General features: G+C 42.6%; 1 protein-coding gene across 1 annotated transcript in view; it reads left to right on the plus strand.

Moving 5' to 3' along the window:
- The first annotated feature begins 1,006 nt into the window (after positions 1 to 1,006).
- The window catches only part of CMC1 (C-X9-C motif containing 1), a 91,508-nt gene continuing 71,764 nt past the window's right edge, over positions 1,007 to 20,750 (plus strand). The window contains exons 1-2 of the mRNA XM_068234453.1: positions 1,007 to 1,090; positions 15,004 to 15,096. Of these exons, the coding sequence (XP_068090554.1) occupies positions 1,072 to 1,090; positions 15,004 to 15,096 (112 nt within the window). The 5' untranslated portion in view covers positions 1,007 to 1,071. The remainder of the gene's footprint in view (positions 1,091 to 15,003; positions 15,097 to 20,750) is intronic.

Genomic DNA, 20,750 nt, shown 5'->3' on the forward strand with positions numbered 1-20,750 from the left:
CCCTTGTATATTTTCCCTGGGGGGCTAGTAGTCCCCCTTGTACAGGTGTCCCAGGCAGTCTAGTTGCCCCCTTGTACAGCTCTGCCTGATGGTCTAGTGGTGCCCCATTCCCCTTCGATGGCTTTCCCTTCTGAGCTAGTATTCTCTCTCCCTCCCCCATCAGTAGGGCTTCCTTGTGGTCTAATGCCCCCCTTACCCCTAGTATAGACCCCCCCCCCCCCCCTTTTACTTGATAGTCTAGTAGTTCCCGGTTTGCATAGCTTTCCCAGGTAGTCTAGTTGTTTCTCTCACTCATGCACAGCTGTAGCTTGTTTTCTAGTGGCCCCCCTCTTTTGCTTTCCATGGCAAACTAGTGATCCTAGCCCCCTATAGCTTTCCATGCAGTCTACTGGCCCCCCTTCCAGAGAGCTTTTTCTGGCAGTTTAGTTGCCACCTTTGTATAGCTTTCCCTGGTATCCTAGTGACCCCTCTCTCATTGCTTGGCCTGGTAGTCTGTTGATTTACGTGGTCTAGTGTAACTTCCCTGCCTCCAATAGCTTTCCTCGGTGCTCCCAATTGTTTACGTTTCTCTGGTAGTACCCTTGTATAGCTTTCTCTGGTGGTCCAATGATACTCCTTTCATAGCGGCCTTGTAGTCCACCTTGTGTAGCTTTCTCTGGTGGTTTAGTAGTCCCCCTTGATCCCCCTGCGCTTAAACTGTTGGTCTAGTTCTAGTACACCCCCCTTTGCTCTTCCTTGTGGGCTAACGGCTGACTCTCTCTTTCATGTGTTGACATCAGCAACAGATAGCGTTCTCTGCGTCTCAAGCCTCCACCGCAAGCTGCAGCCCTCCCCTCCAGTCAGCACTTTGTATCAGAGGCGATCCCCAGCGTCAGCTGCCTGCGTTATGTAGCAGAACTGTTCCCACTTAGCAAGCACAGCACAGCAGGCAGCAGTGCAGCGACCCAGCGTTCTCTTCCTGCAGTAGCAGCGGTCACGTGCGCGGCGGTCATGTGAGTAAGTGATGTCACAAGGGTCCTTTAGCCTACTAGGAACTAACATTCAGTGGCATGGTTTCTGGTGTCCTTTACCATGGATTCTGGCAAAGCGGGTAAGCCCTGCTGTGCGCTGTCCCTATAGTATTATATACGGTAATGATAACTATGTATAACTGACCGGTGACATGAAAGGTCAATCTTTAGCATCCAGGTTAGTTTATATAATTCAAGGTCAGAAAATGTGAGAGTATTCTGTTTCCTCTCTCACCCTTCCAACTGACTGCTACAGAACAGAAGCTTTTTACCATTGCCAGTCGCAAGGACATCGCCAGGATAATGACAATTGTGGTGCCCCCTTTTCAGTAATGCAATTTAATTTTTTTCCAAGTGCAAATGCTGTGCCTGCTGTGTTTCTGGTGCTGTGCTTGTAAAGATGCCCATGCATTACTAAATTTTCACTTGTTTTCCCGGCAGATTTGATCATTATGATAAAACTGGGCAAAGATCTAAAATGTGCATCCTCCCCCCTGCGCTGTGCAGATTGTTGTAGTGGTGCTCACACTCACCTATCCACTGGCGCGCCTCCTTCTTTGTCCTGTGTCTTCTCTCCATCATCACGGGGGGCACCTGTAACCTGTGACTAGACAACATGTACGAGGTCACATACCTGTCATCATGTCACACATACAAGCAAGCGTGCCATTGCGTCATAGGGTACAGGTGCTCCGTGGTGAGTGAAAACACTGGCGGAGCATGCCAGGGGACAGGTGAGCCTAGGCCCTGCACCAACACTGCAATGCTCAGGGGAACACATAGAAGCAGATCTGGGGGCCCATCAGGCAGAGTGTGCAGTCAGAGCTGGAACAAGGTCCTCTAGCACCCAAGGCTGAGAAACCAAAATGCACCCTCCTTCCCTCCCACCCCAGAAGCGCCCCAGGGCCCCAAACACCTTAATCTTGGGCAGCACGGTGGCATAGTGGTTAGCTCTCTCGTCTTGCAGCGCTGGGTCCCTGGTTCGAATCCCAGCCAGGGCAAATCTGCAAATAGTTTGTATGTTATCTCCGTGTCTGCGTGGGTTTCCTCCGGGTACTCCGGTTTCCTCCCACATTCCAAAAACATACAGATAAGTTAATTGGCTCCCCTAAAATTGGCCCTAGACTACAGTACTTACACTACATAATATAGACATATGGCAATGGTAGGGATTAGATTGTGAGCTCCTTTGAGGGACAGTTAGTTATATACATTGTTCAGCGCTGCGTAATATGTCGGCGCTATATAAATACTAAATAATAATAATATTAATCTCTAGCTATCTGGTTTGCAATCACTGCCATGCATCCCCTTTTCTTATTTCTCTCTGCTTCCAACACAATAGGGGAATGATAGCTGAGCTGAGTGCGCCCCCTCCTACACTGCGCCCTGAGGCTGGAGCCTCTCTTGCCTCCGCCTCTGCCATGCCCTGTGTGCAGTGCATCGTCAGGTAATTGATCCCTCCCTGATAAGAGAGTGATCTATTTGATGGTGGAATCTGCTGGCCATCTGCCAATGTATGGGCACCGTGTGTATGTCAGTGAGAGAGCAAACAAAAGCAAATAAAAAAAAAGCTGTCCTGTACACCCTTCTTACATTGTTTCACCTATGCCAGCATGAAAATTAAAAAAAAAAAAAAAAAAAAATGTTCACACTGGTGTGTTATATTGTAATGGACACAGATTTTCATACTGTAATCAAGCCTCCTGGCTGTCACCCACGAGCGACATTCGGGTGCAATTTAAATGCAGCCGAATGGCAGCAGTTGTAACACCACACGTCTTAAGTGCTGACACACAGTGGCGTTACCCAGCGGCAGAGAACTGTGACTTATTGCATCCGAGCATGGCTGCGGCTATGCTCAGATGTAACTCTGTGGAGGCTGCCAGTCCATGCCGGTATTGAGTGCTAACAAGCGCCCGCCCAGTGCACGAGAGTCTGTCTTAAAAAGGCCTTTGTGTGATTCAAAGACTGTGAAGAGTGCACACCTCATCAGTTACGATGCGCTGCAACTGATTCTGTTGTTGCAACGCAGTATGTGCAGTGTGTTGCTACAACCACACAGGTTGACGCATACATTATTAGTCGATGGAGGTGCTTATTAGTCTGTTTCTTCTTTGCCTATTTTAATTTGCATGCCACTGCAATTGTTGCTTTTGGTTGTGTTATAAGTAAGTTATAACACAATGCAGTGAAACACCCTAGTGTGACACTAACTTAAAGGGAACCTGAGACTAAAGAAGTCTCAGATTCCATACTTGCCTGGGGCTTCCTTAAGCCCCCATGAGGCCGCTCAGTCCCTTGCCAGCTCCCTGGGTTGCTCCTGTCCCCCGCTGGTTAGCCCGGTAGCCTGGTCAAGTCCCGCTTTGCTGCACATGCTTGGGCGCGTGCGTGCCGCTGTCGCGCTCCCATAGCTGGGAGAGTTCTGCGCAGTAGTTATGCAATGACGAAGGGCAACTCGGCCAGGCTCCCGGGCCGTCCAGCGGGGGAAAAAGGAGCGCGACCCGGGGAGACGGTGAGGGACCGAGCGGCCTCAAGGGAGCTTAAGGAAGCCCCAGGTAAGTTATAAAACCTGAGACTGTTTCCGTCTCAGGTACAATGTAAACCTACAAAAACCACTTGAAAATGGCAGGGTTAGGTTTGTGGGGAAAAAAATGATCGAATTGCAGCGGGTTTGCACTTGTGTTTGAGATTTGCAGTGAAAAATGGGCTCTTCAGTTACAGCAGTTAATGGCAGAAAAAGTGTTTAGACAAGAGATGACAATTTGAGGTAAATAGATGAGTCCTGTTTGACCTGAGCTTCTGGATTCCATCATAAGCCCCTCCCCTAGCATAAGGAAAGGATGTGCTCCTTGTCCTTTAAAGAGAACATGAGGTGGCCCATAAAAAAAATTAATTACTTGCTTTGGTAGAGGGAAGCCTCTGAATAGTCCAGAGGCTTCTTGTGTCCTCCTTGCCCCCCACTGTTGCCACGCATGAACCTTCTGAACATATCTGACTAGGGCTTTAGAACATATGTAAAAGGTGAGGGATTTTTTGCACACACTCTGCCCACATTGCAGATTGTCCCCTAGTATTATGGACCATGTGAGTTGATATTGCTCAGGGCAAGGAGCCAAAAGCTCATGAATACTCAGGTTTTAGTAGCGTCTTATAATGGAGATAGGGAGACAACATTTTAAAAAATATATCTTTGCACACTGTAAAAGTATTGGTTCAGCAACATTTCCTGCTGTTGAGCAGGTGAACGTTGCCCAATTGCAGATGGCTGGGATTCAGCTTTATGAGCTCCTTTAAAGGGGTTCTCTTGCCTATATAAAAAAACAAAAACTGACACTTACCTGGGGCTTCTATCAGCCCCCTGCAGCTGTCATGTCCCGTGCCATCCTCCTACAATCTTCCGTTCCCCGCCGATGGCACCTGGCTAATTATTGGTCTAACCAGACGAATAGAACTGCGGCTGCGTGGCCTCGCTCCTGTGCGCGTCATTGGGAGCTTACTGCGCAGGCGCAGTACAAGAAAACTTCGTACTGCGCAGTAGGCTCCTGATGACGCGTGGAAGGGAGCATGTGTGTGGCCACGGCCGCACAGCCGCAGTTCTATTTGTCTAGCTAAGACGAATAATTAGCCCAGTGCTGGCGGCGGGGAACGGAAGATCGTAGGAGGACGGTGCGGGTCATGACAGCTGCAGAAGGCCAATAGAAGCCCCAGGTAAGTGTCAGTTTTTTTTTTTATATTGGCAAGAGAACCCCTTTAAAGTTATTGCTTGCCATGTACCTTGCATGCATGTTTTTTGGGGTTTTTTTGCTTAGTAAATGTTTTTAAGCACTTTTATAATGCACTAACTGGTTGTTTGCTAAGCCCACTTTTTGTAACCTTGTCACTCATTGAACAACTTTATGAGCTTTGGAGTCCTTGGCAAGTTGGCATCAATCATTTCAATTTTTCCATTGAAATGAAACAAATCTGATTGGCTTTTTTGGCTCTGCCCCCTTTTCTGAACTTGAACCCCAGCCACCCAATGACCGCAGTGTTCTCTCCAGAAATTTTTTCCAGCCAGGTGGCATGAAAAAGTAGCCGGGTGAGGTGCGATGGGGGAATGCAGGGCCGGCGCAACTCTACTTACAGCATAGCAGAAGGATACAGTGGCAAGCTGATGACAGCCGGGTGCTCACCAAAGTTAGCCGGGTGGGGCACCTGGTTAAAATAGCCTGGGGAGAACACTGGACCGACTGCACCAGGTTTGAGGCCTATGTCATTAACAGTATAAGAATGGCAGCAGTTTAAATATTCCACATTAAAATCAATAGTTGCATTTTGAATGACTGTTGTAAGCTCCACCCACTTTCCTGAATATTAATTCCAGTCACCCAGTGACCAACTGTGCCAAGTTAGAGAACCCTGCCACTAACAGTGTTAGAATGGCTGTTGTGGCTCCGCCCACTTTTTGTAACCTTGACACACAGGCAGTCAATGACCAAGACTGTGAGCTTTGGGGTCCTTTTAATGTGAGAATGAAAGCAGTTTATAAATTAAAGAAACTGCCTGTTTGTGGCTCCATCCCCTTTTCAGTATTTGAACTCCAGTCACCTAATGACCGACTGTAGCAGGTTTGAGGCCTCTGCCATTAACAGTGTAAAAATGGCAGCAATTTAAATATATTCCTTGAAAATCAATAGCTGAATTTTGATTGGCTGTTGTAAGCTTCACCCATTTTCCTGAATATTAATTTCAGTCACCCTCCCTGGGTAGGAGGAAGTAATAACACAACAAAAAATATATTTCTGCAAATGCCAATCTGAACAGGTGGGTTTTGAGTCTGGATTTAAACATGTCCAGAGATGGAGCTGTCCTGATCTGCTGAGGTAAGGAATTCCCATAATGTAGGAGCAGCATGACAGAAGGCTCTGGGACCAAAAGTTTTCTGGTGGTCTCTGGGTATGACTAGATTATTAGAATCTGTGGATTTGAGATTGCAGGGATCGCTATGTAGCTGTAACATTTCTTTTATGTATCCAGGGCCCAGATTATGTAGTGATTTAAATGTCAATAGGCCGATCTTGAATAGGACCCTCCATTTTATAGGTAGCCAGTGAAGGGAGTGCAGGACTGGTGTTATGTGGCAGTGACTGGGTTGATTGGTTAATGTCTGACAGCAGTATTCTGTATCGGTTGTAGGCGGTACAAGTCCTTTTTTGGAAGGCCGGTGTAGAGCACATTATAGTAGTCCAGTCGGGATGTAATGAAGTCATGAACTAAGGTTGGCAGATCTTCTGTGCGACGAGGCGCTTGATTTTTAAGATGTTCTTTAGGTGAAAATAGGATGATTTCACCACAGCAGAGATGTGAGTTCTGAAATTTAAAACCACATCAATTGGAAGTCCCAGGCTACGTAAATGCTCAGAGCTGTGTAGATCTGTGTCTCAGTGGTGAAGACTGCAAGTGAAGTTATTTTGTTGTCATGCGCTGCCCTCCGATCAGAAGGACTTCAGTTTTATCTGCATTCAGTCTCAGCCAGTTGTCACTCATCCATTGCTGTAGTTCACCTAAGAAGGCGTTTATAGTTGGAGTTGAGTCTGTCACACCAGGCTTGAAGGAAAGATATAGTTGGGTGTCATCAGCATAGCAGTGGTATGTCAGGCCATGTTTTTGGATTACAGTAGTTTTCCAAGCGGTAACATGTAAATAGTGAAAAGCAGGGGAGAAAGGATTGAGCTCTGGGACACCCCATACTTAAGTGGTACAGAGGTGGACAGGAAGGGCCTCATAGACACTTTTTGGGTTCTGCCACTCAAGGATTGGAACCACTGAAGAACTATGCCATCAATGCCACAGTATTCCTGTAGCCTGCTTATCAAGATGTCATGGTCAACTGTATCAAAGGCTGCAGAAAGGTCTAGCAGTATCAGGATGGATCACTCTCTTCTGTCTCTTGCCAGGAGCAGGTGGTTGCAGATTTGGATGAGGACAGTTTCAGTGCTGTGATGTTTCCTGAAGCCACACTGGAATGGGTCATAAATGTTGTTTTGTAAGATTTTGGCTTCTAGCTGGAGGTATACGGCTTTTTTACCTTACCCAGAAAGGGAAGGTTAGAGACATGTCTGTAGCTTGTTATTGCATTTGGGTCCAGTGAATTTTTTTTTGAGGAAAGGCCTGATGATTGCTTCCTTCAGTAAAGCAGGAAATATCCCTTATTGTAAGGAACAGTTTACAACTTTCAACATGACTGTGTTGGGCCAGGATACAGGTAACCGGTAGTTTGGCGGAGGTGTAGGAGGATGCTTGATGTGACTTCTTCATCAATTTCCTTGAAGTTTGACCAAGGTGTTATGTTGTCTCTGCTAATGGTATTTGGCGCTATATTAGGCTCAGATGCTGTAAGTAGGATGGCGTACTGTATAGTGGAGACTTTGAGAAGAAATGGGCAAATTGGTCACAGAGGTCCTTTGAAGACTGGATATTAAATTTTTGGCATGCCGCACAGTGGAAAAACCTTGCAACCCGGAACAGTTGGGCTGGTTTGTTAACTGCATTTGCAATCTCATGTGATAGACTTTTTCTCGGTGATTACCTTTTGGTAGTTCTTCAAGTGGAGGATTAAAGCATGTTTGTCTTCTGGGGACTGAGATTTGCGCCACAGTCTTTCAAGTTTTTGGCCTTGTCTTTTCAGCTCTTTTATAGAGTTATCAAACCATTGTACATGATGGTGTGTAGTAAGCTATTTGATGTGCACCTTGCAAATTCCAATATTGGTATATACTGACAAACAAGTAATGCCTACAATGGGTAGATTCCAGTTACACTCACTTGATACAAAAGTCAGGCAGTTCATATCAGTCACAGGGAAATAATACCACGAAGTTTTGAAGCAGACTGATAACATTTATTAGCGCATGAGCGGGAGGTCTGTGCATGCGCAGAAGACCAAGACTGGACTCGATTAAGCCAGTTACCAGGGCTGATCGCGGCTGAACAACAGACCGCAGGAGGACGGCGAGGGACTCAGACATACTTATGGGGCTGGAGGAAGCCCTGGGTAAGTATCAAATCTTGCTACTTTAACATCTCTGGTACACGTTAAGATATCTTAAATGAAACAGAGCATTTAAATTGGGTCTAAAGAGGGTGTTAGGTGATTTATGACTAATGAAAAGACCCCTTGTTTACTCAATCCTCCGACTGTCACAGAGGCATCGTAAATGCCAAGTTCACATATTTTAGCTACAAGCAGAGTGGATGAAATATTTGTTTAGGCTAATAGAGTGATGGCATTAAATATCATCAACCTCATAAGAATAGAATATTTTTTGTCCTTATTCAAGCCTTTGTCCACATCTTTGAACCAATTTTTTAATTTTGTCTCTGCAATTAATCTTTCTTTGGATGATTTGAAGCCACCCTCAGTGCAGTAACCCGGAGATCATTGAAGCGGTGTCCGTTGAAAGTGTGTAGCGACTGGGAGATCAGATTTGCAATTGTTAATAGCATGCCTGTGTCAGTTCATATGTTTGCGCACAGTTTGTCCAGTTTCTCCCACATAAATACCTGTGGGGCATTTAGCACACATGATCCGATATACCAGATTAATAGAATCACAGGAAAAGTTGCCTTTTACAATGTATTCCTGTTGTGTACCTGGTACTGATATCCTGACAGTGGAGTGGATGTGTGTGCGGGTTTCACACCTTTTTTGTTTGGCAGGGCGATGTTCCGTTGTGTTGTGGCCTATTCAAAGATCTCCTGACGATCATCTGTTTTAGGGAAATAATTCCAATGGCAGACAAATATCCTCAGGGACACTTGTATTAACATTGACAAGCATATGTCGTATAGCGCTTTTCTCCTGTCGGACGTTTCTCCTGCAGTGTTAGGAAGTCTTGCCTTGAACTCCTTACTGAATAGGTACTGACCCTAGCCAGGATTCGAACCCTGGTCTCCCATGACAAAGGCAGAGCCCTTAACCAGTACTCCTTTCAGCCACTGTTAATAACCTTTACTATCTGGTTACAATGGCATCTGTCAAGGGTTGGTATATATTAGGCAGCAAAAGAACAGATTTGTTTGAAAGTGATTTGTTGGAAGGGCCACATTGTGATTACTTGTGGACTTCAAGAGAACCTGTCCAGAAAGGCAGATCTTGTGGGGTGTCCCAGTTGTGCAGTGGTACTAACTGCTAACAGTGGTTCCAGGAAAGACCACCATTACACTGAAAACAGGATCATGGAGGCCCCAAAGCTGATTGATATATAGCAGTGGTCCTCAAACTAAGGCCCGCAGCCTGAATGTGGCCCCCTGAGGCTTTTTTACTGGTCCCCCACACACAAAAATGTATTATAGATTCAGTCAGCTACATCTTTAAATATTGGTGGTCTGCATATAGAATGAAGCCAGAAATCAGTAATTCGCTGGCTTCCAATCAAATTCCACATCAGGTGACACTGCTGTCCAATTGAACTGCAGGCTGTCACCTGGGTATACTTTACTGTCTGGCCCGCAAAGACCTCTATCATCAGTATACTCCGGCCCCCCAGCAGTCAGAAGTATGTTGACCCGGTCCTCGACCCAAAATGTTTGGGGACCCCTGATATATAGGATAGTGAAGGTTAGCTAATTCATAGGATTCCGTGGAAGTTGTACAGTAAGGGCCCTTTTACACTGGTTGCATTTTAGGAACACCCCAATTTGCCACTCTCAACTGCACCTCAATAACATTGTGATTGCTATACCCTTTTTCCACCAATGCGCTTCAATTTTTAGCCAATGGCATGCGTGAGTCTGTGATGCTGATTGAGATTTTCAGTGGAAGAGAGCCCTAATCTAATACAAATTACTGTAAAAAGAAATGAATTGATGTCAGAACACACAGTGCATTGCAGCTTGCTGTGTGTTGTGCTACAAAGCTATAAAACAGCAACAAAAAATTAATAGCCAAAAAAAGTCACATGCTCTCCCTTATCCACCACCCAAAAGCATCAACATTGTACTGGTGAGCATCAGTACCTTAGATCAACATTCCAAGACCTCAGTCTCATAAAGCCTATATGAGATATGCTGGACAAACGAATCTGATACATGGAAGCCCCAGTCTTTATAATATTTAAGATTATTATGCGGCTATTATTGTACTATTGTTGATGATGTTGACCATTAATGTTTTCTTCATTCTATTGCCTAATACAATATATTGCCCCCCCCCCCCCCATAAGTACCCTCTTCATTAACATTTTTCTTTCATTGTGTCTTAATTAGTGCCCTCTTCATTATAATGATCCCTATTGAGGTATTAAGTATATCTACCAGCCTTTTCATCTGTTTTCCTGAGCTTTGCACTGAGACTCAAGGAGAATAAGAATTGCCTGGGTTGACGATAAGCCAGCCATGCGGGCAGAATCCTAGCATTGTTGGCTCAAATCTGGAGGGTTGGCCCAAATGTGTGATGTGCCACCTCACATGGCGACGATTGGGGCAAACTGCGTCCACCACCCTTTGCTTTGTATGTCACTGGCAATAAGGTCAGGTTTTTATAGGGATCTGGTTTAATTTGCAGACTGTTTATGTTAATATAAAATTGCGCAGTACATATATTTTTATACAATATGTATGGCATAGAAATAAGTATATAGGGGAAATCTGATAATTTGGTCACTGTGGGATGCCAAGTCCTATTCCTATTACTTGCATCCAGTGGGGCAGACCACAATGTAGACTGACATAACACACTTGTTTGTTCACCAGGCTCTATAAGTGCTTTGCTATGTGGGAAGATATGATTTTACTTTCCTTTTAAAGCCTTCAAGTTTAATTTCATTATCATCTCCTAGCTTTCTCTAATCAACACATTCTGCTAGTACGCTTATTTCATCTTCATTTTCACAGACACAGGTTTTAAAGCATGCAAGTAATAAATAGGTTGCAATATAGGAATGAATGTGATCAACCTTACATTAGATGGGTTGTGCTGACTCCGCACTTTAAGAAAATTAATGGATCTGGGTCACCTTGTAAGTAAGCCAGGGTAAACTTACTTGTAAAAGTTATGTGATAATTAAGTCATCATTTTCTGCTCTATCTGTTAACTGTAACATTTCCTTTGGAGTTGAGGACTATCTGGCAGCTGTGAGAATTATCACTGATTAGTTATTTTAGAGTGACCTGGCAAGAGTCTGAAAATCCAGGAGCTTTGGACTATGCTTGCCTTAAGTGACTGGGACTGTGTAGTGCCTATAGCCCACCCAGTTCATTGCACTTTCAACTCACAAGTATGTAGGGGAGTTGGGGTAATGGGAATTACATTTCTGGGTTATTTTGTTGATGTTTGAATCCTGGAGTTAGCCCATTCTTCCATAGCAGCCACTTACCTCAGTGCATCCATTTACCTCTGTGGTGTGGTCTCCAGAACAACAATTTATTTGAAGAGACTTCAGGTATTTTTGTACTGCATCTGCATTTGCAAACACCTGACTGACACTAAGTGTCGGTGGGTGGGCAGGAGTGGAGAATACTACAAAAATTGCTAATTCTGAGACATGCTTATGGACCAGACTGAGAGCCACACCCAGATTGGGCATCAGAATCAATCAAACACACGCAAACAGACAGACTCTCCAGGAGGCCTTCAGCTGGCTCAACAATCCATGTCTCCAATCATCATTAAAAGCACGGGTGTTTTTCACATGATTGCAAAGCTTGCTTAAGCCATGGGGCAAGTACAAGCCTCCTATGTATTACCCTTTGTCCAACCAACAGCAACCATAATAGCAAGACCTGCATTGCAGATAAGCAAGCCAGAAAATAGCATGGGCTGCCAGATCATCCCTGGAATGGAAGTCAGCCCTGCTACAGCTAGCTGCAGAATCCAAATTCACACTGCAGACATTGCTAATTACAGCAGTGTTTCTCAACATTTTATCGGTATGTACCCCTTTTAAAACTCTGTACTCACCAAGTACCCCCTAGAATTGTAAACATTTTCACACGTACCACTTGACAAGTATATATTTAATCCTAGTGCATGATAACTGGTTCTAAACCATTTCCAAGCATTTACCATTGCTTTTAATTTGCTAAAACACTAATTTGGTGTTGTTTAAATGAGATTTATCATTTTCCAAAACTCTAAATGTGTTATTCTTGGTTAAGTATATCAAGCCTGAGTACCCCCTGGAACCATCAGAAGTACCCCCTGGGGTACACGTACCACACGTTGAGAACCTAGGAATTACAGCACATGCTTAGGAACTCTGCTGCAGTGGAGAATGGAGGATACTTACATTTCAATATTTTTTTATTGGTATTTTCAAAAAATATTTTTAAACATATATGTCAAAGACATATTATTACACTTGACAAATGAATACTTTATACATAGTAACCTGTTGTAAGTAACCTTAATCTTAAGTACAAACTTTCTAACTTATTTGTAGAGATGTACCTTAAACATATTTATACATCCTTAGAGTGGATATACAGTAATTCTACATATATCTGAGGTAATATAGTTTATTTAAAAGGCTGTCAAACTCTGTTCTAGATAATCCTTGAGAATTTTAATCTTTAGAATGGTTGCATAAAGTCTATATATTGCTTAATCATTTTTATATATAAATTTTTATTCTTGTGAGCTAAATCAAATCCAATCTGTGTTTATAACTTATGTGTTGATTGTCTAGTTGATGGAATGGAGGATACTTAGACTCTCTGCTTTATTCATTTCACCCACTTCACCACTAAGGGTTTTTTCCCTTATGGTCCTGAGCAATTTTTACATTTCAACGCTCCTTCCATTCAATCACCAATAACTTTATCATTACTTATCACACCAAAATGATATATATCTTATTTTTTTCACAACCAATTAGGCTTTCTTTGGGTGGTACTTTTTGCTAAGAATTGTTTTATTTTATATGAATTTTAAAGGGAATAAGACAAAAGAAAAAAAAAGATCATTATTTCTCAGTTTTCAGCCATTATAGTTTTAAAATAATAAATGCTGCTGTAATTAAAACCCACACATTTTACTTGCCCATTTGTCCTGGTTATTAAATTTTTTTTAATTATGTCCCTAGTACAATGTATAGCGACCATATTGTATATGGAATTTAAGGTGTATTCTTTCAATTTTGTAATTTTTTTATTATTATTATTATTATTACAATCCCTTGTAACACAAAAAACAAAACAAAAAACCCCCACAAAAACAATAATATATCCTCATGGCATCCGTATTTAAAAAAAAATGAGTCCCTAATGTAAAAATGTATGTATTGACTTTAAAATTCTGTCACTTTGGCTTTTTTTTTTTTATTATAGTAACTGTGGGGACAGAAAGGGGGTTTACAGTTTTCCAATGAATAATCTCTGCTGTTGGCTACAGCAGAGATTATTCATAAATCCGACACTTGAATTAGTGTGAACATGTTCCCATTCACCAAGCTCTCCTGTAACTGCCGGTCATGCGGGCGAGCACGGGTGCACGTGCATGCGCACTCGCCGCTCATTCAAACACACAGACAAGTATCTACGCCCTTGGAACAAGAACAATACTCCCGTGGGGCGTAGATATATTGCCCAGTTTTTTTTTTTACTTCTATGAGCCCTGAAATGTACTGAAATTCCACAATTGATAAAGATGGGATGTTTTCTGGACTTGCTATACTATGCTTCCTTCCCTGCATTAGAACAGTATAGGTCACTTAAAGCCTGCATGTGTAGAAGACATACCCATCTAGTAAGGGTGCAAGCAGGTCAGGGCAGGGCTATATATGGACAAAAGATGCAGTGCCACAAACACAGGTTCACAGACACAAGTTCTATGTAGGGAGATAAGCAAAAAAAAAAAAGTGCACAAACTTCTAGAAAAGTGAAACTGAGTATTTTAGTGGATGAATTTTACTGCGCCGATGTGCAGGATCTTGTACTTACCTCCTTTCATCCACACCAACAGTAAAATGTTGAAATGTTGAAGGAGGAAATAGTGGAGTTATGTGGACCGCAAGTGGAACGCAGCGGCTATAGGCAGCGGCATAGGTAAGTTAACCCCCCCCCCCTCCTCTGCCGCGGGCAATGCTATCTAATTTTAATTTTCATTATGAGTAGCTACTCACTAAACAGCACGTCTCAAATTATTTTACCACAACCCTGGTGTAATAACTAGTGCGCTCATTCAGTACCTCTTCCTCTCATGCGCTCATCACTTGTCACACAGCAGCTGTCTCATCTGTCTCTCAGACAGAGGTACGCAAGTGCAATAATATTTGCTCAGTGCATTGCAATGTACATTTTGTGCCCCTGGATAATTGCTTTTTCGCTCCACAGAAGTTTACATACGCTTCTAGAGGTCCATTGTCGAGAGTGTTATAAAGTCACCTCTACCAGCAAAGTTTGATCATTTAATTATCTTATAAAGGAATTAGATTTAAAACACAAAGTGTGATTCAGTACTTAGTATTCTACTTTTCTTTTCATAGGATAGTTAATGTGGAAAGCCCGGTTCATTATGAATGTATCAGTACTAATTAATCTCTCTGTGAATAATATCCGATCACCATTTTTCACTGAATATTTATGGAAATTAACGTAAAATTAATGCCTGGTATAAATTAAAAAGCTCTGAAAGGCACACTTTAACAGAGTCCATATCTTATAACTGATTTATATTCACGATTCGTTGTCCCTTATTGGAGAGTCTTGTTTCAGAGTTATTTAGCCTGTAGGTATTTATGATGTGTGCATGGTATCATTATTCTGTGCTAGCGCATTATCTGGGTGCAGGAGTCTTAAAGCAAAATAAAGCCTAACAGATTCAGTCAGTGAAGAAGGTGAAAATTGATTCCAACTCATTGACAAAGTAATAAAATCCTTAAGCTTTACTTTTCTCATTTTTGGCTTCCTCGAGTTACCTTCTGCTTACTGAATGCCAAAACTTCTCCGACTTCCTAGGAGTAGTTTATGCTCAAAGCCTCTCCCTAACAGAAATCTTTTTGTTTTGTTGTAGATGATTCTCTGTTGCGGCATGTAGAAACAGATGTCCTTATTCCAAAGATGATGCGAGAGAAAGCCAGAGTGCGATGTGCTGAGCAAGTGGAAGGTAAAACATCAACTTTTTCTACTTGTTCAGAAAAAAAGACAACTTTACTGCAGTGCAGCTATCTGAACCAAATAAAGGGGACCATAACTAAAATCTGGACTGGATTTCCCATTAGGCATAGTAGGCGTGTGCATATAGGCACCACTGTTGGAGGTGCTTGCTCAGAGGAGCTAGTATTGGAAGACATCTCTTCCTAGGGCTTACACAACAGTACTGCTAATTTAAGAGGCGCTAGTCTGGTTGAGGGGACCCAGCAGGAAACCTCATAGGGAAATTCCGCTAATGTGATTGGGTGGGCAGGACCCTGTGGAACTTTTAGCTTTCAGATGGTGTAGTAAACTACTCCCACATGTAGAGGTGCTGTGATTGGAGAACTGGTCCCTATGAGATTTACTGCTGGGTCTCCTCAGGTAGACTAGCACCATTTTAGAAACGTGCTGCTATTGCCTACAGTAGTTGAACCTCTCTAGATACATGCCCCTTGTGGTGTTTTGTCCTCATTATCTAAGTCCTCTACCACTTATATTGCCATATACTTTCAGTATCTGTAAGAAAATGTATTGCAATAGTATTCTGGAGTGGAATATTAAAATGAATTCTATTCTAAAAGAGCAAATAGCATACTGTGCAGCATATTTGTTAGTTGGAGTATGTCTAATACTATTAGAATAATTTGTTAGTGAAGAATCATTTTATGTACTGCTGTGGTCCACAAAGAAGTAGGACCCTTTCTGTAAAGGCATGTCAGTCGGAATTGTCATATGTGTAAAAGGGCAATTAACCACTTTAAGATCTCTAGATAGTTTGTCACTTTCATAGTAAATGACCTCTTCTGATGTGCGTGCTGCTTGTGAAACGGCTGAAAGTGTAATGTATGGAGGAGTTCTGTCCACCTGGGGCTCTCCTCTACATTCATAGTGCAGTACAGTAAATTGCGTTACTTTTGCCAGTGCCTGCCAGCTGTTTTCTTCTGTATATTGGAATGTATCAACATTGCCTTTTAAAGTGTACCCAAGGTGACAGGTGACATGATGAGATAAACATGTGTATGTACATTACAAAACATATTAATAACCAGGCTGTTTTATTTTGGCGCCTGAAAGAGTTAATTTTTAGCCATGGAAGTGACCGCTTCTGTCTTGTTGGTACCTTGTTGGGAATATAGTAAACATCACTGATAAGCTAAATACAGCCATAAACGTTTTCCTGGCAGAATACAACTTCTGAGAGCAGAGGAAGATATAATACATGAACTATTGAGGTTGATTCATCAAGCTGCACTGCTAAAACAGCGCATCTTAATGACAGGAGCGCGAGCTTAGCTCACGCTACGCTACAGTAGTGCAGCTAGTGTGTGCTGGTAACTTAAGCTCACTACTTCTAGCAAGTGACAGCCTACTGGGCCAATCAGAGCACTGAGATCATGTTCATTAACGCCACCAGACTCGCCAGGGTTCAGGGCGGGTTCAGTGGAGTGGCTGTTAGTTAGAAAGAACGAGCATACGTTACCTGCGCACGCTAGCTGCGCTAACGCAGCATAGCGTGCGCTGAGCTTGCACTCCTGCGCAGCTTAATAAATCAACTTCATAGTTCTTTTTCTAACTCTGGGGCACTTATTAGACAGCTACTGAGCAGAGGCAACAAAACATTTATTCTTACTTCTACAACGGTATATTTGGATGCGTGAGAAGTCCTACAATTGCATCATCACTGAGTGCTTATCTGTCTCTGTACAAAGCTAAAAGGAATATCTTACCACAATAAGATGTTATGGCAAATTCTATATTTGCATTTAAAAAGGTCTTAGATGCCATCTTACCTTGAAGTTTCTTCACAGCTATGATTTCTAGGTGTGGGAAAGCAAAGCAGCAAATTTGGGCACCATTAGGGACTCTAGTTTTTAAGTTTCTTTTGACCCAAGGTTCACCTCGGGTTGACTTTGAGAACTCAATAAAGGAACTTTTATATAAAAACAAAAACCCAGTGTCAGTTTCAGAAGAACAACAACTGTTTTGATAAAAATGGTTTGTCTATGTGATCTCATGCCCTCAGTGGTCATACACAGTTATGAGTGTCCACTCTCCCACAGAATTTCACAGCACCTGTTTTTACATGTGTACTTTTGTTCTTATGTGCATCCTATACTCAATTTCCAAAACCCAGATTCCATACAACTTCACTTTTAAGGGTTCAGTCTAAAAGTAATGTAGACTTTTCTTTTAGAAACCTATAAAAATCGTGAAATGTGGTACAATTTTCTTTTCTGGCTTTATATGATCATTCTAGCACCTCAAATATGGCTGCTGAAAGCCATATATTATATGATACACCATTCCAGAAACAGCACTTTGTGGTAGGTGGAAAATAAAGGTTGTTTGACAACACCCAGGTTTTCTCATGCTGCTTCTCCTTTGGGCAAACAGTGATATTTAGTGAAGATGATTGGCGACAACATAACTTCAGGCCTCCCTTCTTTAAAGCCTGGCCGGTGTCAGGCATGGTTTCAGTAACAGGCACTTCTTCAACAATATTGCACCAATGAGGAACGTTGTGCCCCTCAAGGGTCACACTGGGTTAGCAGGAGGACATTTTCAAGTGACAAGAAGACCCATATGTGAAGAACGGAGCCCTTTTCCACCTCCACACCTTACATTTCTACTGCCCGAGGACAAATTAAATTGACATTTGATGGGGAGATGTTGAGAGAATAGTTATAGCCTATTATGGGACTTTGTGTAAGTACAAAAGAAGTGCAAGATACTTGGTGGCCTTGGAGCCTAAAAATATGGGTTAGGTAGTGTCTGACCAAATCAGTTATTAAATGTGTTTTAATAGACCTGGAGCATACTCCCGCGTAGCTTTATTCTTTGCTTAGCAGGTCAAACTGCACCTGTCTCATCATGCTGTATACAGTGATGTGAAAAAGTATTTCCTCATTATTGCACGGTTATGAGACTTAATAGTTGTTCAACTCCAATGTCGTCCACGTGAAATATAATATACCCCTTCAACCTAATATTGTACTATTGCTCCACCTTCAAGAGGAGCTGTGGTAAAAATAACGCAATGAAAAAAAATTGCTTATTGTTTTACAATATTAATTTATAGAATATTTAGTCAGTGTTTGCCCATTGTAAAAACTTTCCTTTCCCTGATTTACATTCTGCAATGTATCACCGGTGGTGACATCTTTTAGCCCTGCCAAGTGATCTCTGCAGAATGTTTAATAACTGAGGGTAGGAACACACTAGACAGAATCGCATATGCGTTTTCCACTTTGTGTTATGTAAAACGCATATGCAATTCTGCCTAGTGTGTTTCTACCCTGAGAGTTCTGAACAACAGTACAAAATATACCTGGTCTCCCAGAATGCTCGGGGGAAGGGGGAGAGAATTCCGAAGGCAGCTATGCTTTTGCATAACCTTTTTCACTACAGTTCATATTTTTGATAATGCTTGTGACCCCCAGCAACTGAGTCTGGTGCAGAGACAGTAACTTAAGTGCAGTAGACTATAGACATACAATTGCTTCCCAAAGTCATCTAGCTATGTTTGAGTTGCTTTCTTTCTCTGATACCATGATGCTTGCCACCTTACAAAATGTACGAAATGAAGAATTAGAAGGGTAAGGAATGGGAAATTAACTCCTGGGGAAAACACCAAACTAATCACCTTCTTTCATGCCCAATATTATCCCCAAAAGAGTAGATAATGACTCAGTGCTTTGTTATTTATTTGTTTGAATGCTGGCATGAAGCTTAGATTGGCCAAAAGTCATACACCAACTGTTTTGTTATTGTATGAGTGCAGTTCTGGCTTAACCATGCCCTCTGGGTGCACCTCTACAATGGTGATTCATTTTCTCAGCCACAGAGAGTGTGATATAATCCTGAGGAATAATCGGGAGGCAAATGCAAACTACAAAATAACAGTTTTGCTTCCTTGCTATATCCTTATCTTTGTATTGCATTGAGGGCAGAAACATATATTTTCATGCCATGTATATTAATACCAGTGTCAGATATTTTTATCATGCGATATACACACGCTATCCTTTTTGATAACAAGATTATTAGTTATATGTATTATATACTAATGGCAAGGGTTCTTCTTTATGCTGCCAAATAGATGGCCAAAACTTGCTAATTTTTCTAATGAAAATATGTGAGCTAACTCTTTTTCAAAGGTAAAAAAAAAAGTTTCATATTAAAGTTAGCCAATAAATGGTGTCATCCTGATTCAAATATTCCCGTTTTAATTAATGGTTAACGGGTTCAGGGCATAATACCCTGCGTTACAATTTTGGGGCAAAGCTGTACAGACCAATCACTAGCCTGGAGGTAAGCAATGCATCTGTTACTATGGAGGAAGGAGGAGTTATGATGCGCGGTGCACGGCAGAGTGGCTTGCAGCGGATAGGTCGAGTGGGAGATCAATAATGATTCAGGTGTTGTCTGTCGCTGAAGCTTCACCATGCTGGGCCTTTAGGCAACGTTGGAGGGGCTCCTGTATGCATGCTAGATTCTCATAATACTCTTGTCTGAAGCGGTCTTTATTGGCTTCCCCGACCTGAGTTTAATCTGTTTGTAGCTTAGCAGCAGGGGTGCGTATATCTATGCTCCGGGCGGGGAAATTAAGTTAAAAGGAGCGTAGATATACTGTACCCGGGCGGCAAAGTGGTATTGCAAAAGAGCTTCTGTGTAGGATACCATACCGAAAACTGTGCCAACAGAGGAATCAGAGGCAACCCTCCCCCAGAAAGCCTCACCCCTCAGTCACGTGCACACATGCGCACAGGAATACGCTGCTTGAAAATCTGTATATGTGCATCGTTACTGTGAGCAAATTTCAAAATGTTCACGATATCATTGACTTGTATTGCCTCCGGTACCGTGCACAGTGCATAACAACAATGCGACAGCTGGACCTCTTCTGCACATTGCAGGAAGTGTAACATGTTGCATTGACTTAAATGGCCATTGTGGCGAGATGCGGTAGGAGGAGGTGACGCAACGTGGTAAGTGTAAAAGGGGCCAAGTATAAATATGCTTCACAGACTACATACATTGGTTTTAAGTCCCAATGTGCATTAATCAGTATAGGCATTTTTAATTTGGGTGAAGAGATTTGGTAAAAACAAGAGTGCTCACTGGTGCATTAACTTCTTTATTGTGCAACGGAAAAAAGGTAAATTACACTTACAAGGTGGATACTTGTAATTCGCATGTCACCCACTCTGGGGTTAGAGCTGGTCCCTTGGAAAGTTGCACTGCCGTGGCCAGCGGCGGGCATCTCTGATGTCAGAGGGCTTTTTCTTGCAGGCAAGGGCGGGCAGGCGCTTTTCTTTACTGTGCCGTAAGCATCCACGGCAGTGTAACTTTCCAAGGGACCAGCTCGAGGGGGACCGGCTCTAACCCCAGAGTGGGTGACTTGCGGAATACAAGTATCCATCTTGTAAGTGTATTTTATCTTTTATCCTTTGCGCAATAATGAAGTTAATGCACCAGTAAGCGCTCTTGTTTTGACCAGATTTCTTCACTCGTCCATAAGTGCTGGAGCTGGCTACAGTGGAGCATCATAGCTCCCTTCCACACTGTGCATATTGAACTTCATATCACTTGTCCAACATCTTTCTTCAAGTGTGAGCGCAGTCC

This window comes from Hyperolius riggenbachi, chromosome 5, assembly GCF_040937935.1.
Source record: "Hyperolius riggenbachi isolate aHypRig1 chromosome 5, aHypRig1.pri, whole genome shotgun sequence".
NCBI classification, from domain to species: Eukaryota; Metazoa; Chordata; class Amphibia; order Anura; family Hyperoliidae; genus Hyperolius; species Hyperolius riggenbachi.